Here is a 15,961-nt window from a genome sequence, read left to right as displayed (position 1 = left end):
GAAGTGCATGCAATTTGCATATTTGCAGTCACGTGCCAACTAGACTTCTGCGCTTCTCTAAAAACAACCCAGGCAAGTCTAGTAGACATGTAACCACAATTATGTAAATCACATACATGTGTGATCACATGACAAACCACCCATATGGGAAATACATGGGAGTCATGACAGTGACTGCAAACTTTTCATTTCAGTCTGGACATGCCTTTTCATATAGTAAACCTGCACAATATCTGTTACATGCAGCAGCCTCTCTCCGCACCGCATGTCAGATCAGGAGAAAGAGGCGCTGTATGAATCTACCAACAGCATACTACTTATCAGCAACTAAGTTATAAGACCTGCCAATATTACGCTTCGATACCTCATATTTCTATTAGTTAGGCTTATGTGCGTATCCAAATTACCATTTGCTTTGAAGTGCATAAATGCAGTATACACATTAATGCCAATGTTTAATTTAAGGCCAACATGCAGATATTGATGCAATTAGTCATTTACATAACATCCCTAAGACAACACTGATCTTGACAGCAATCAAAACAGGAATTGTTATCATGGGTCACAGCGCAGCAGCTGCCAGCTTTGCTCCTGTAACTTCAAACACTAAAATCTCAGCAGAGTAATAACTATAAGAGTTACATTAATCATAAATTAAACTGGGATTTTTACATAATTCCTTTCGTATTTCACTATAAAACAGGGTCGTAAATCTTTATTTTGCAGTCCCATTGTAAAAATCTGTGCAGTAGACTTAGTTAGGCCACTAAAGTGTCCCATGCGCCAGTGCATATTGTAAATTTAAAAGCAAAATTTTTCTCCAAAAATATGCTTACCTGCTGATGCTGCCGGGCGCCATCTTTAACGGACTTCATTATGATGCCCAAGAGTGGCTTGCAAATAAACTAACAGGAAAGACAAGAGAATTCTTAACAGTATCATGAAGAAAAAAAGTTTTACAGTATTAATAGCAAACAACTAAAAATAGGCGTCAGCACCACCCTCTATACACCAGGGAAGAGAGCTGATGACCATGAGAGGTGCCATCTCTGGAGGACCGGGCAGAATGGCCAAGACAGCTTGTCATGGCAAGACGAGCATAATAAAAAATGCAGCACAACCTATCATAAAGACTACATGAATGATCATGACCTTGATCATTATAATACAGTACATGCAATGTATAAGACTAACAAAAAAAAAATCTTAATAAACTGCAATTCAACCCAAAATCTGCAAATACTCACGGGAAACCGACTGAAGAGATCTACAAACATTGCGGAGGTCAGAGGGCTATTTCTCTTGGTCATGAACCCCTGCAAAGCTTCTTTATAAAGGGAAGTGACTCTTTCAAGATCCAAGTAGCCCAGACAGACAGCCTGGGGAAGAGAACAGCAATGAGAATATTAGAGCATGCGAGGCAATGCCAGGAGAGTGCTTCAGTCACATTTCATTAGGCTGATAAGGCCGAGCTTTTATGGTGAATAAATATCCTTCCTATTAATGCAGACTAGAATACTGCAATCTAATTGATGAGCCTCGGAATTACTCCCCTATTCCAGACATTCATTAATAAGGCATTAGCAAAGGCCTAAAGAAATACCATCCTCAAAAAAAAAAAAAAATAAAAGATGCAGCCTTCACACACACAAAAAAAAAAAAAAGTACAGTGAAATTAAAGGGACACTACACCTAGAGGCAATGTTACCCAAAACTGCTGTGGAGTTGCATACAATCTAGTCTTTAATCATTCAGATGGTTTAGCTGCTCTTCCAAACCTGAAAAGTCTGCTTATGGGAAATAAAAAATATAGAAAAGGCACAAACAAAAACTATCCCAGCAATTCCTCTCAATCTCTATATTTCATTTGATTCCATTTTCTCTCAAATTAAAACAGAGAAAATTTCTATCACTCATGAGCCAGGTCACCATTCTCCTTCTCACTATCCTGCCTGCAGCAGGAGCCTCCCCCTATTGCTCCCTGTATGTGGTAAAACTAAATATTAGCATGTCATTCCCTCCTCATTAAAAGGGTTTGGCTTCAATTTTCCACCAGTCAAAAATGGAAGTGATCATCAGGAGATTTACTCCTACTCTTAAGGATTCCTGCAGGACTGACTGGTTTAAGATCATGTAAAAACTGCTGCCACGTAAAAAAAATAAATTACATTTCTTGCTAAGTTTGCTCACTTGTTTCTAAGTTTAGAGCTCCTTTTGCATTTTCTCACATCCCAGTGAACATTTACGCAAATATTACAGGCTGCGGACTTTAGGTTTACTCTTCCTTTAATAAACTGGCACAGAACATTCCCAAGATGCTCAGTTTTGGTTGAACTTAGGGGTCAAGACAATGGCACAGGTATATAGGGTGCTTGTGTTTCCTTTGATCAATATCGACAGCTCCATCAAGTACCCAGACACACTTTCTTTAGGTATGAGCAACTAAGGCATGCCCTAAATACCCAGTTCCCAGACATTGGAAATTCTCTCATATCCTCATACCCCCTGATTGGTATTCTAAAAAGCCAGGGACCAAAAGGGATTGATCTCCTTATACACTCAGTTACTAAGCAGGAGATGCTCCTCATCGCCATTGTTGGTTGAGACCAAATGGAGGACAGTGATACCCTCCCTATCAGAGGAGGATAGGAGCGAGGCCTTGAGGTCCCCACAATATGTTTCACTGGCAATTAATAACAAGGTAGTCCAAGTGTATATAGTCCATCAATACTACCTGACTCATAGCAGGTTATATAAAATGGGTAGATCCACCACAGGTGTGGGGAAAAGGTGGCAGATTTTCTACACCAGATGTGGTATTGCCTTCCTATTGCAGACTTTTGGAAGGAGGTCATAGCTATCCTCATCAAGACCATACAATCCCATATACTACTCTGCCCTAAGGTGTGTTTATTGGGAATCCTTGATGGGGGGGAACTGGCCTCATTACCCTCGTACTCTTCTCAGGGAAATATTGCTTTTGGCTTAGAAGGTCATCACCATGAGACGGATGGATAGAAGCCCCCTCAAATTTCACACTGGGTCAATATGGTAAATACTGCAGCTTCCTATGAGAGGGTGGTATATAAAAATAGACATTGTCCTCAAAAGTTTGAGAAGGTATAGAAGCCTTGGTTTAATTCCCATTTGACTCACTTTAGTCTCCAGGCGATGAGAAGTTTCCTCTCATGAATAAAGGGCTTGGTGCTTGACATGGGTGTCTTATGGTTTTGGTTAAGACCCATGGTACGTTAAGGGCAGGGTTAACTTTGTTAGACAGCATTAATGAACAATGATAAATACTGTTTGTTCTATGATGTAACCTTATTATATTGTATAATCTTCAATAAAATGAGTTTAAAAAAGAAATAAACTGGCACAGTGACGCTCGACATGGATTACAGTTTTTGCGTGAGGACACTAGTACCTGAGGAGATGGCTCGGTCTTCTTGCCCTTCTTCTTTACCACCTCTGGTTGCTCGGTACTAGCCCCTTTCAGTACCTTGAATAGGTACAGCGATGCGCTATTAAGGAAGCAAACGATCCATTAAAACTGAATGTAATGTGCTGCACTCCGTCTTTCCATCATATCCAATAGGTAGAGCACTCCGTTCCATCACTATCAATCTCCTTTGACGGCGGCAAATTGTGTTCTCCTCTTACCTGAAACAATACAAGGCTACGGAAGAGTCGCTTTGTTTGCTGGCTCTCTGCAGCAGTCGCTCCATCATATCATGCAAGTCATCCTTGAGCTCGGATACATCTTTACAGTACCGCTTGTTCTTGCACAAACCGTTCCTGTACAAGTAGAAGAGACAGGAAAATCATCACATTGTACTAGAACCCATCTTAGGTTGTGCAGTACAGGGAAACAGAGTAACTTGCGGTACTCCAACAGTTGCAAAACTACAACCCCCAGCATTGCCCTGACACCTGCAGACTTCCAATTAGTTTTGTTAGGGGCTTCTGTTGGAGAGACAATTATTTTTACTGCAAAAATATTTAAAACACAGTAAATCTACAGAAAACAGGGCAATGCACACCCACCCAGAGCTTCCCGAGCATGTGCTTTACCCCAGATCAACGCCTCATTTTCCTCCACAGTGCATCAGTATGCACAGACGAGAATCCCAATCCTTATCCAGTCCATAGCTAGCTGAACACAAGTTAATACAAAACACAATTGCCTGAACCCGCAGATAGCCATTACTTTATGCTAATGGCATCATTTGTGAATGCACTGTGGCAGGCATAGAAAGGATTAGCTGTGATCTATAGAATATAGAGGCACGGCAGTCGTTCCACTGAAGAAAATGTCTTACATGAAAATATTTTAAATATTACACCGTATTTATATACAGGCAAATGGGCTATAATGAGATAATTCAGTAAGATATACATACATGGCACTAACAGATGGTAGCCAAGTCTGCCACGTTCTACTCTAATAAGGAAAGCCCTGCCCTACAGAAATGCCCTTCACGGAATGGTTCGTTAACTTCGTTAGCACTAATGACCTTATAGCAACTTAATTACCAACGTAGTGAAGACGTGCAATCTAGGAAGATGATATTACCATCCTTGTAAAGTAATGGAATAAAAAGGAAAGAAATGACAACCTGCGTGTTTCCTGACCTGATCTCTACATCCTCATAGGAATACATGAGTCAAGTTATTGCCAGGAATTAAACCGGTATTATCTGTAATATTTCATTCAGACCCCATCAATGTCCCACAGGCAAGGAAGGAGGCAGCCATTTGCAGCTTAGAAGAAGTAGAGAAGGTGTCCTCTTATATTCAAGTGTACAAGGTCCACATCAGGAAAATCAAACGTGGGCAATTATGGTATCCATTTCACTGGTACGTCATTAAAAGCCAGACAGTAGTCTCCATTAGGTTAAACTATAATAGCATCCAGTTATCAATACTTTTTTTCCCCCCTACCTTATTGTGTGTAAACAGTAGTGTGGTCTACGGACTCATTTCTTCTGATCTCCTTAGGGTTAAGGTAATTCTAAAGACATGTGTAGCTCGGATGCCAAGAACTTTCCTGGTGTACATGATAAATGTGAGGCACAAACGTGATGTGAATGGGGCCCTATAATAGTGACATGACCGAGCAGGTCTTTTGAATTGAAGATCCAGAGATTCTCTCTCTAGAACAGCAGAAAACATTGTCGCTCATACTTATCAGTAATTGGAAAGACTCTGCATTACTCTGGAGCCAATGTCACGCATCTAACCAGGGACAATAACATTTTAAGAAGGACCATACCAGCATTTTGAGATAGATCGATAGATATATTTTCATCAGAATGCAAGAGTTCCCTGACCCTAGAAGCTCTTCCCCGCGCAGCTCCTGTCCTGATCCGTCATCTTGTGACAGCAACTTCTGACTGATCTAAAGTCAGAGGTAACAGTCACAATGTCTCAATGCAAGTCTAAGAGAGAATCGATCTACCGCTCATAGATTTACATTGAGTAGTGTGACCTGCGGCTCGCCCAGCAAACACCGGAGCGATCCGACAGGTCACAACCTGTAGAAGACCGACCGGAGCGGCACCGATAACAGAAAAAGATGACAACTGGTAAGTATGAGACCGGGGACGGGGAAATTCGATTAACAGCACCAGTCCAGCGCTGAGAAACAAAAACAAAAACCTACTGGAGCGCTTTAAGGATTTAATGATAAAATATTGGAAAGTCTGGTTTCTGATAGATATTAACAGTTTTTTGCCTTTGGAGAGATATCCTAATGCTATTCTTTGGGCCAATAGTGCACGCTAACTATAAAGTTAGATTTCTACAGAATATCGATTGCCACTGCAGTTTTTAAACAAGCATATACTTACATGAAAATGTCAGCAGTTTTACGGAGGAAATCTTGCTCCTGCTGGCTGGACTCAGAGCTCATACTCTGCTCTATTACAGAAACCATAGGCTCAATGACACTGAATACCATCGGACTATCAGGCTGCTTGGTCACAAAGACTTCAATCAAGTCCAGAACCTGTATATAAGATAAAACACAATGTAATAATTATGTAATATAACCATGGACTAAATTAGCCCATATATGTAGTTCACACCATGGGACAAGAGATCTTACAGCCACATATTAGAGGCTTCTAGAATAGAGAAACCCAGAGTTGATCACTAAGAGTCCAGGACTAAATTAAGGAACACCTTATTTCATTCACCTAAAATAAGTGAAATTACAGGTGAATAAAATCATATTGAAATCCTATCTGAGCACTTATATAAAATAAAAAAAAAAAAACAGTACTTTTGTCAGGTCAGCCTCAAATCTGTATCTTGCTGCCATCTACTGGACATCCATGGGAGTACATGATGTAATAGTGGCTAGAGTGGAACAAAACATTTATTTTGCTTCTCTGTTGCAGAGAGATTGGCAAGCAAATATTTGGCACCTAATGAGTTAACTTTTGTTTTTGTTTTTTGTTTTCCTCCCTTTCTTCTAAGAGATATAACTTTTTCATAATTCCATCAATGTAGCCATATGAGGGCTTGTTTTTTGCAGGACAAAGTTGTCCTTTCCAATGTTACCATATAGTGTACTGGAAAATGGGGAAAATGTTCCAAGTGCTTCAGCACTGCTACATATTAGCAGAAATCACGATCTCCTATGAACACCGGCATTCACGGGAGTATCAAAATGACAGGCACGGGGGTCTTCTGCAGACCCCCGGCTGTCATGACAACCCATCGGCGTCCACCGATCACGTGACTGGAGCACTGATGGATGGGATTTGTGATGCGCTTTCAGCTGGCGTGTGTTAAATTCTGCTGTCAGAGATTGACAGCAGGATTTAACTGGTTAACAGCTGTGAGTGGAGCTCTGATCCACCCATGGCTGTTAAAGGCACATAACAGCTGATTATCAATTGTCCTGTGGGGAAAGATGCGGGCTCAGCGCCAGAGCCCGCATCAAAGTCAGGGACATGACATATTTTTACATCATATGTCATAAGTCACCAAGATTCCCTTATTAGGTCCCAAATATTTTATAGCTAATATCTCCGCAATGAAGAGGTGAATTTAAAACAAATAAAAGAAATAAAAAAGGTTTATTCCGCTCTATAGCCACTATTATATTATGTTAACATGAAAGATTTGGTGAAAGGTCCTCTTTAATGGAACACATGAATGGGCAATATCAATGGCCCTGTAATATTTGATTAAGAAATAAACATTTAGCATACATTTGGCCTTTATTGCAAGATCCCATACAATCAGCTGTTGCAGCCAGATCTGCTTAAAATCGATAGGCGTAACTTTAATGGATATCAGCGGACTTCTAAAGTGAGAAACCTGCTTATAGTGGCTGTGTCAGCAAAAATAGTTGGATTTTTGTTTCTTACCGTAAAATCCTTTTCTTAGGACCACTGAGGACAGGCTATGGCCTTCAGTATAGGCTACAACCACTACCAAGCAGACACAAGCAAGCTATACCCCTATTGCAAACACAGAGCTCAATCACTACAGTACAGAAGCATTAGGAGACCAGAGAAAACAGGAATTAGGACTGATGTCTATTATCAGGGGCAGGAGTGGTACGAGGGAACGACCCAGGGTCAGTTTGGGGAAGAGGGAGAGTAGCTACCATTGTAGAGTGTCAGATTGATAGGGGACAGAGACTGGTGCTATACAGGAAGTCCCTGCTTATATTCCAACTAACATAGCTCACTGAAGGCTACAAGTGTGGAACTAGGCACATTGAAGTGCCTTCATAAATGAGATCCCAAGTCCCAAAAACCCACATTCAAAACCGAATTCACACAAGATTATGTATCTTAAAACACTAGACATTCTGTTAGAGGAAACATTCATAGAAGGTTCTTGACCTGAGAAATGTCATATGGCCAGAAGGGTTACAAACCACGAGAGGTAGAGGGAAGTCAAATATCCCAAAAAAGTGGGATAAAATATCCAGATTGATCCAAAGACTTTCTAAATTGGCTGACCAAGATAGACCATTGATCGTGCTACCATCCAATTAAGAAAAGCTTATTACATGCAGAGTAAAGAACTGCAATCACAGAGTATATGATCTTTGTAAAGTCCTTTGGGCCATTGACACTTAACAGGACAACCACAAATAGTGGCTTTATCAAACTGCAGAGAGAAAGAACAATTTGTGGGTGTGCGCAGGTAAACGTGCTTGATGTCTATGGATCATAGCAACTTCCTTTCATACATCAAATAAATTACCATTCTCAGATTCCATCTGGAGGGAATGAACCTTGATCTAAGGGTTGAGAAGCTTTCAGTCTACGACTGGGCAAAGAGGAAGCCTGTGTGGAACACCCTGGAGGAAGGTCTTAACTTGAGACTTTGAGGCCATATTGTTTTGGAAAAAAATGAACGAGGCAGAAACTTGGCCGTTCAGCAAACAGAGCCAAGCCCACCTTTAGGAAAAAAGGACATGGGAGCGATATTGTAAGATTCACACCATTGTAAAATGTCTTTCCAGGTACAATGGTATATGCAAGACGAAGAGGGCCTCCAAGCATTAATCATGCTCTGGACGATCTGATGGGAGACACAGGAGGCCATTATGATAACGACCTCAATAGCCATGCTGTTAAATTAATCAACCCTGAATTTTAGGTGGAAGAGCAGACCCTGGGAAAGAATATCAGACTGATCTGGGATGCACCAGGGGGTGTCGGCATCAAGACTGACAATCTCTGCATATTAGGATCTTGAAGGCTAATCCAGAGCCACCAAGATAACCAGAATCACTTCTGCCTTTATCCCTGTGAAGAGGATAAATAAGATGAGGGGGGAAAATATAATAAAAAGTGAAGCGCAATCATGGAAACCTCGGGAATACCGGAAGCGATTGCAGGGCTTGGACACGAACCGAGGAACCTTGTGAGACATGCTGGACACCATTATGTTGGCAGCTGCGGTTGTCCCTTTGTTGAGAAATCTGATGGAAGATGTTGGGGTGAAGAGATCACTCTCTTGCGTGCTTGTGACTGAGGTAGTCAGGGGCCTAACTGACTGCCAATTACAGGTAAGTGGACTGCTGAAATCGCTGGAACTTGGCATTCTTCCAAATTCTTTCCTGGGTAGAATACAATCATGATTAGTTAGCGGCATGATGCTGATAGTTTATGTATGCCATGGCAGTGGCGTTGTTGGTCTGAATGCTTGTTGGAAGACCCAACAGCTTGTCTAGCCAAAAGAGAAGCGACAGCCAAATGGATGGATGCATACATACGTACATACATACGTCCGTCCATACGCCTTAAACAATGAGGCAGATGCCTCTACTTGCCAATGTATGGGAAAGTAGGAAATGCCTTGCAGGATTAGAGGCAACAAAATAACCAGAAGAAAGACTGTCAGGCTGATTAAGCCAGGAGGACAGGGCAATCATGAAAGAGAGAATAGTCTCATAAGGAAAAGAGAAGAGCCAACTAAAAGTTCCCAGTGTTGAACTGAGAAAAATGGATGGCTTCATTCTTGCCTTAGATTCTCATTCAAGACTGGAGGAGGACTGGGCAAATGCACCTCAAAGTGCAAATATCAGTCTGGAGAGATCTTCTTGTCCTCTGTGAGGGAAAACTTTGCCTGCAGTGGTGTCGATTCACATCCTTAGGAAGAGACGAAACATCCGAAGAGAGATAGAGTGTCCATGGTTATCGGCAGATATCCCAGCCCTCAGACCAAGATAAAGCCTTAATGAAGACCTTGTCAAGATAGGGGATGACCACAACCCCCTTAGCATACTGGTGGACTATGAACTTCATTAATACCCCAGAAGCAGTGGCTAGGCCAAAGAAAATAGGGACAAACTGAAAATGAGCATTGTAAACAGCAAAGCAAAAAAAAAAAAAAAAATCTCTGTTGGGGGATATGGAGATAAGACATCCTAGATGTCCACGAGGAAAGGAACTTACCTTGTTCCACAGATGGAAGTGATTTCATACTGAAGTGCTGGAGACGTCTGTCAGGCCCATCCTGGACCTAAAGCGTCTTAACAGACTCATTATTCTTTGTAACTATGAACAGGTTAGTGAAGGAGAATAGGGGAATGTGGTCTTAAAAGTAATGAAAAAAAATACAAAAATATTGAGGAAAAGCAGGAAAACTATCTTCTATCCAAATGAAGCGACCTATCTGACGAAGGCATCCAAGCCTGCGGAGAACCAAAAGTCTAGAACACAACTGCTCAAACGAAAGGGGTTCCCGGGTGGGGGAATCGCATCATACAGAAGATTACTTGTTGGTCCTGGACTTGCATCGAGCCTGGCTGGTTTGCCATAAGGACAGCATTGGCCTAAAAAATGGCCATCTCTTCTGAGATGCAGCTGTCTTCCCTTGACGTTTTGAGGAAAATTAGCAAAATTACTGAAACTGATGCATTATGTGGACTTGGTTGAAGCATTTAGATCTTGATTGGAGAAGCAAGGTGCTTTAGTCTCTGGTAGCTTCACACAGGATTTAACTTAGCCTGGCTCCGATTAGATGAGAACCAACAAAAAGCAAGTCTGCCAGGAATTTCTTAGAGACTGAATCGATGCTCCAAACTTTGAGAGAAAGGACTCTGTGGATGGTCAAAATGTTGCATGAAGCTTAAATAGAACCTATCAGGACGATTTTGTAATATAAAGACTGGAGACAGATTGTGGGGCCAGGGAATCAGACAGAGGAGAAGACCCGGGGTACAGTCCGGCCCCCATGCACCGAAATCTAATTAGCAGAAAACTTAAAATGGTGATTACAGAAGAACCACAAAGCGGATTTCTTTACCAAAGGTATCAATATAATCAGTATTACAGTGCCGTTACAGCCATGTTTTTACTTTATATTACAAATGGTGTTTAAAAGAAGAACAACAAAGTGGATTTCTTCACCAAGGCCATCAATTTCAGATAGGCCATCAAAATGTGATTTGTGAGAATGTGACACTTGGCACCCCGCTGATCAGCTGTTACTGGCGCCAGTTGGAAGTTCTTGGATGCTGCTGGAACACAGCAGCTTCGTCAAAACTATAATTGCTGTGTCCGGGTAATACAGATCCACAGAGCACTGGAAAGGATGCCTTAGTGAAGTTGCTAGTTCTGAAACTAGCTTAAAAAGGGGTATTCCCATCTCCAAGATCCTATTCAAATAATTAGTAGGTGTAATAATAATAATAATAATAATAATAATAATAATAATAATAATAATAATAATAATAATAGCAAATACTTCCAATTAGAAATGTAGTATAGTTCTTCTGATTGGCTATGTCGCTTACCCCATGTGCAGGGCATTACAGTAGCTTGGATATCCATGGTAACAGCTAACTGTCAGTATATGTACGAGTGGCTGTAACCATAGATACTCAAGCTACTGCAATGCCCTGCACAAGGGCTAATCAACATAGCAAATCAGAGGAACTGCACTACATTTCTAATTGGAGGTATTTGCGATTATTACTACTACACCTACTTCATATTGGGATAGGATTTTGGAGATGGGAATATCCTTTTAAGGATCCAACTGGCCAAAAAGGTCAGAGGCAAGACTGAGAAGGCTGCCTCAAAGGTGTACTTCGCCAAGAACTTGATGCTTCTGTCATTCATATCTTTAAGTCTGCCATGGGCAAGATGGCGGCCTTGGATAAACAAAAAACAGGAGGGTCCACTTTAGTTGAAGAAGCCCACTTGGTGAGAAGATCGGCTGAACAAAGTAAAGAATGTCCATATACTTAGGATTCTGGAAACTTCCATCTGTCGAACTCTGAATGGTTGCAGAAACTTCTTATTGTGCGTTTAGCCTTTTTGAAGGAGACGTCCTCTGCCGGAAGGGAAAAGTCCAAGCCCTTCACGCAAAAGGTGTCACTGCCTGGTTAAACCAGGTTATCGACTAAAGTGCCTCAATTTAGAGGATTGGTTGATGTGATCCCATATTGCTATGCTCTGGTAGGAGAAATCCAGACATCAGCCTGCTGTATGGGGAAAATGCCTTATATATTTACATCATGAAGGAAATTATTATTCTTGGTACGACTTTTTTTTTTTTTTCCCCACACACGACAAAACCTTACCTTTTAACAGGGGTGTGCAGACTTCATATCCATTGCAGCATATAAAGCCTCTATCTAATCTAAATAGAATTACCCTTTTTGCTTTAATATGACAAAGGATTTGTATATATGTTTTATGTGTCTTTGTGCCTCCTTTTCATTTTGAAGACCTGACATGCAGCAGGGGGGTGAAGACTCACTCTTCGCCCTCCTCAAATGGATTATAAACAGGGAGACAGAGTCTAACTCTTCCTGTCAAGGCTATGAATATGGAGTTACGTAGGGGGCACTAACAATGTTTTTGCCTAGTTTCTACCTCTCAGTGGCAAGGTTACCATCGGTGCCCTCTAATAACACAGACAAGAAATAAAGGCGGAATCAGAGGATTCCTTCAGGTACCTCACTATGCATTAACCTGTTGAAAGCATGTAAATGTTACTATAACAATGGTGACTCCTTTAAAAGTAATTTCATTATAAGGTAGGTAAACTGCCTTACTGGAAAAATAATATATATATTTTTTTAACTTACCTTAATCTTAAAGTCCTTACGCAAGATCTTCTCTTCACGAATTTTGGCTTTCTCGTTTTTCTTTGCCTGAATACGCTTTTGCTGTTCTGCAAATAACGCTGCCAGATTGTTATCCAGGGCCATCATGGTCTCATCGTCCACATCATCATCACTGTCTTCTGCATCCTGGCAAGAAAAGAACAAATCTAGTTATTCACTGCACATTAGAACTGCCTTCATCTCCAACCTTTAAAATCGATGGCGCACTAGATAATAAACCTAGAAAATGGATCATTTACCGCAGCTTTGCCACCTTGTAAGACTAACACCAGCTGTTTACGGAACAGCTCATTTACATCTTCATCCACCGACTCATCATCATCATCACCACCACTTTCTTTTCCTTCATCTTCATCAGCATCTTCCTCGTCCGTACTGTCCTCAGACATGCTCTCTTCTTCCTTATACGATATATAGAAACATTGTAGTTAAGAAGCGCACTTCATTGTGAAGCGATTCCATTTTCTATCCCAATAAAGATAGATAGATAGATAGATAGATATTGATTTGTTAAGCAAATTCCTCCATATAACCTGTTTTCACTTAACAGAGTTATTCACAGAACTAGGTAAAGCAACATAATCAGCCGATACTGATATTTCAAAAAGGTAAATTAGAGAAATAAAGAAAACTCCACCTGATCTTCAGGAGCGTTCTTCTGAGCCTTATCGTCTGTTATCACAATTGCACTTTCCTCACTCTGCTCTTCTTCTGGGTCAAAAACCTGAAAAATGATATGACAATGGAGAAATGAACATTTTAGGACACTGCATGACCGGAAAATTAGCATGATAATCCATGCATGTTATCGCATGTACTTCTGCATAGGTGGTCTCTTCACATACAATGCCTCTAAAATGAAGGCGACTGTTGCAATCAGGTGATCCGCAAAACCAGATTCCCGACATATTAAAATGACACTCGGATCAACAGTTGTCCTTGTAATACATTGATGGTGGACTAGGACAGTGTAGTTCCCCACCGAGAGGTCTCATGGTAGGGAAGCTACATTTGCAACTATTACTAAAGTCGCTGCTCACTTTATTTTTTGTTCAGCTAATGTATTGGACAGGATTTTGTGGCCCTTAGTAAATTATATACAGTAAGTATTACAGGTTCTCCTCCTACAGTTTAGTGCAGCCTTATTCACAGATAGGACATCGAGTTATGCACACAAAATGTGCTGCTGGTGGAGGATTATGTAACCAGACCTGTCCTTCTGCCTCGTCCAACAGAAGAACAATTCACATAGGAAAGCTGTTTTACAATTGGAAGAGGCTGATGGGCAGGATTGGTTAAATGATCCTCCAACAGCCCTTTCATGAACAGAATAGCGCTGCTGTCTGTGAGGAAGGTTTCACTGGGAGCAAACCGTGGTGGAGAACAAAAAATACTACCGTATTTTGCAGATTATAAGACGCACCCGAAATTTCGGGGAGGAAAAGTAGAAAAAAAACTTTTAATAAAATGGTGGTGAATCTTATACTCCACTTTTACAGTAGCTTAGCAGGGGGTGGGAATACGACAGGGTCCCAGGAGGTAGGGCGCTGCTGCAGGGAGCCGGGCCATTTTCCCTGAAGTCCACAGCAGTGAAAAGGATGGGAAGTGCGGGAACTCCTGACATTTTCTGAAAGTCCAGAGCCCGCCGCAGCCTCGCACCTCCTCCTTCCAGCCCGAGGCCCGCAGCATCACCCCAATCCTGCCACCGCCAGCTTCCTGCAGAAGCACAACTGCCTCCTGGGACCGCGCTCCACTGCAGTCTCCTCCCTCCCAGTAAGATACATTTGGATTATAAAGTGTGACCCAACTCCCCCCAAATTTAGGGGAGGGGGGGGGGGGTTGTCTTATAATCAAAAAAATACAGTATATATATTAGAACACGCCATGAAATCATAGTAATATAAAGATGCGGTAGCCAACCCCTCTAATTTCCAATGTAGGCCACGCAGACAATACGTACATTCAGGATCAGTTGAAGGGCATCCTTGGTCAAGTGTGGACAAATCTTCTTAAAGACGTTCCTAGAGACCACTCGGAACAGTCTGCTTGGTTGAGAGAAGAGCGACAGAAGAATTTCAACCATCACCTCCACCCATTCTGGTTCATCTGAAGCTGACAAAAAGGTACGGATAAAAAGTTTTAGGTTCTGGCAAGTGGAAAGCTTTTCACACTATTACATTATGGCAGTATTATAAAACATTCACATATAGACATACTGGTTAGTTATAAGGTGGTATAAAGCCCACATCCATGTCAATGCACTATAGTGTCGCTTGGCATATCTAATAAGAATCTACAGAAAGAGCTCAATTTAACCTACTTGTAATAAAATAGGTCGTGTTTCAAATGATGAGTAAAGGGAACCAGTCATCAGATTCATCAATCAGACGCTGTCCATGTAATTGCAGCCACTTTTTTGGCAGACTAGTCATCCAATTTGGTCCCTGGGTGGCTTCTCCCCATCCGGATCGAGTTGGCCGACAGGTACCTCCCTATGTTTAATTATGGTCACCACTCCAAGCTAAAGATAGAGAAGTGGAGGTGGAAGAGCGGAGGAATTCCCGAAATATAACCATTGCTTACCTATATTTTCTCCTCTTTTCTTTGTTCTTTTGTAACATATGTTTTGTTTTCTTTGTTACCTTTTCTCCTCGCATTTAAGCACTTTACCCATTAAAACTGGATTCCATATTAGCCCAGCAAAAGTTACATTATGTGTATGTGCAGATATTCACCCTGGTTATTAACCATATACAGTGGATATGAAAAGTCTACACACTCCTGTTAAAATGGCTTTAATGTCACCATATTCTGCACAATTCAATTGAGAAAGGGGGGGGGGGGGCTGAAATCTTTTTCGGGTGGAAAAAGAAAAATAAAACCCTAAATTAATGTCGTTGCATAAACATGCACACCCTTAAATTAATACTTTGTTAAAGTACCCTTTTAATTTATGACAGCAGTCAGTCTTTTTGGGTAGGAGTCTTTCAGCATGGCACATCTAGAATTGTTAATCTTTGCCCACTTTTTCTTGCAGTAGCGCTCCAAATCTGTCAGATTTAGAGTTCATGTCCTATGTACAGCCATCTTCAGGTCACCCACAGGTTTTCAATTCGATTCAGGTATGGGCTCTGGCTGTGCCATTCCAAAACTCTGATCATCTTCAGGTAAAGCCACTTTTATTTTATCAGATCATAACATGTTTTCCCACATGCTTTTGGCAGACTTTATGTATGTTTTGGATGTTTTTCTTTGTAACAAAAGGCTTCAGTCATTTCACCGTACCCCACAGGCCAGACATATGAAGAATATGGAAGATTGTTGTCACAAGCAGTACAGAACTAG

The 15,961-nt window shown here is 41.2% G+C and overlaps 1 protein-coding gene across 1 annotated transcript in view; it reads right to left on the bottom strand.

Annotated features, from left to right (window-relative positions):
• The window catches only part of MYBBP1A (MYB binding protein 1a), a 75,945-nt gene that overhangs the window by 20,046 nt on the left and 39,938 nt on the right, over positions 1 to 15,961 (bottom strand). Inside the window, exons 15-23 of the mRNA XM_073665185.1 lie at positions 14,577 to 14,728; positions 13,254 to 13,340; positions 12,856 to 13,017; positions 12,578 to 12,742; positions 5,853 to 6,010; positions 3,664 to 3,798; positions 3,428 to 3,524; positions 1,248 to 1,379; positions 837 to 905 (exon numbers count right to left, since the gene is read on the bottom strand). Of these exons, the coding sequence (XP_073521286.1) occupies positions 837 to 905; positions 1,248 to 1,379; positions 3,428 to 3,524; positions 3,664 to 3,798; positions 5,853 to 6,010; positions 12,578 to 12,742; positions 12,856 to 13,017; positions 13,254 to 13,340; positions 14,577 to 14,728 (1,157 nt within the window). The remainder of the gene's footprint in view (positions 1 to 836; positions 906 to 1,247; positions 1,380 to 3,427; positions 3,525 to 3,663; positions 3,799 to 5,852; positions 6,011 to 12,577; positions 12,743 to 12,855; positions 13,018 to 13,253; positions 13,341 to 14,576; positions 14,729 to 15,961) is intronic.

Source organism: Phyllobates terribilis, unplaced genomic scaffold, assembly GCF_046119375.1.
Source record: "Phyllobates terribilis strain yellow unplaced genomic scaffold, ASM4611937v1 Scaffold_2__4_contigs__length_985480577, whole genome shotgun sequence".
Taxonomy (NCBI): Eukaryota; Metazoa; Chordata; class Amphibia; order Anura; family Dendrobatidae; genus Phyllobates; species Phyllobates terribilis.
This window is presented reverse-complemented; position numbering and strand designations above follow the sequence as displayed.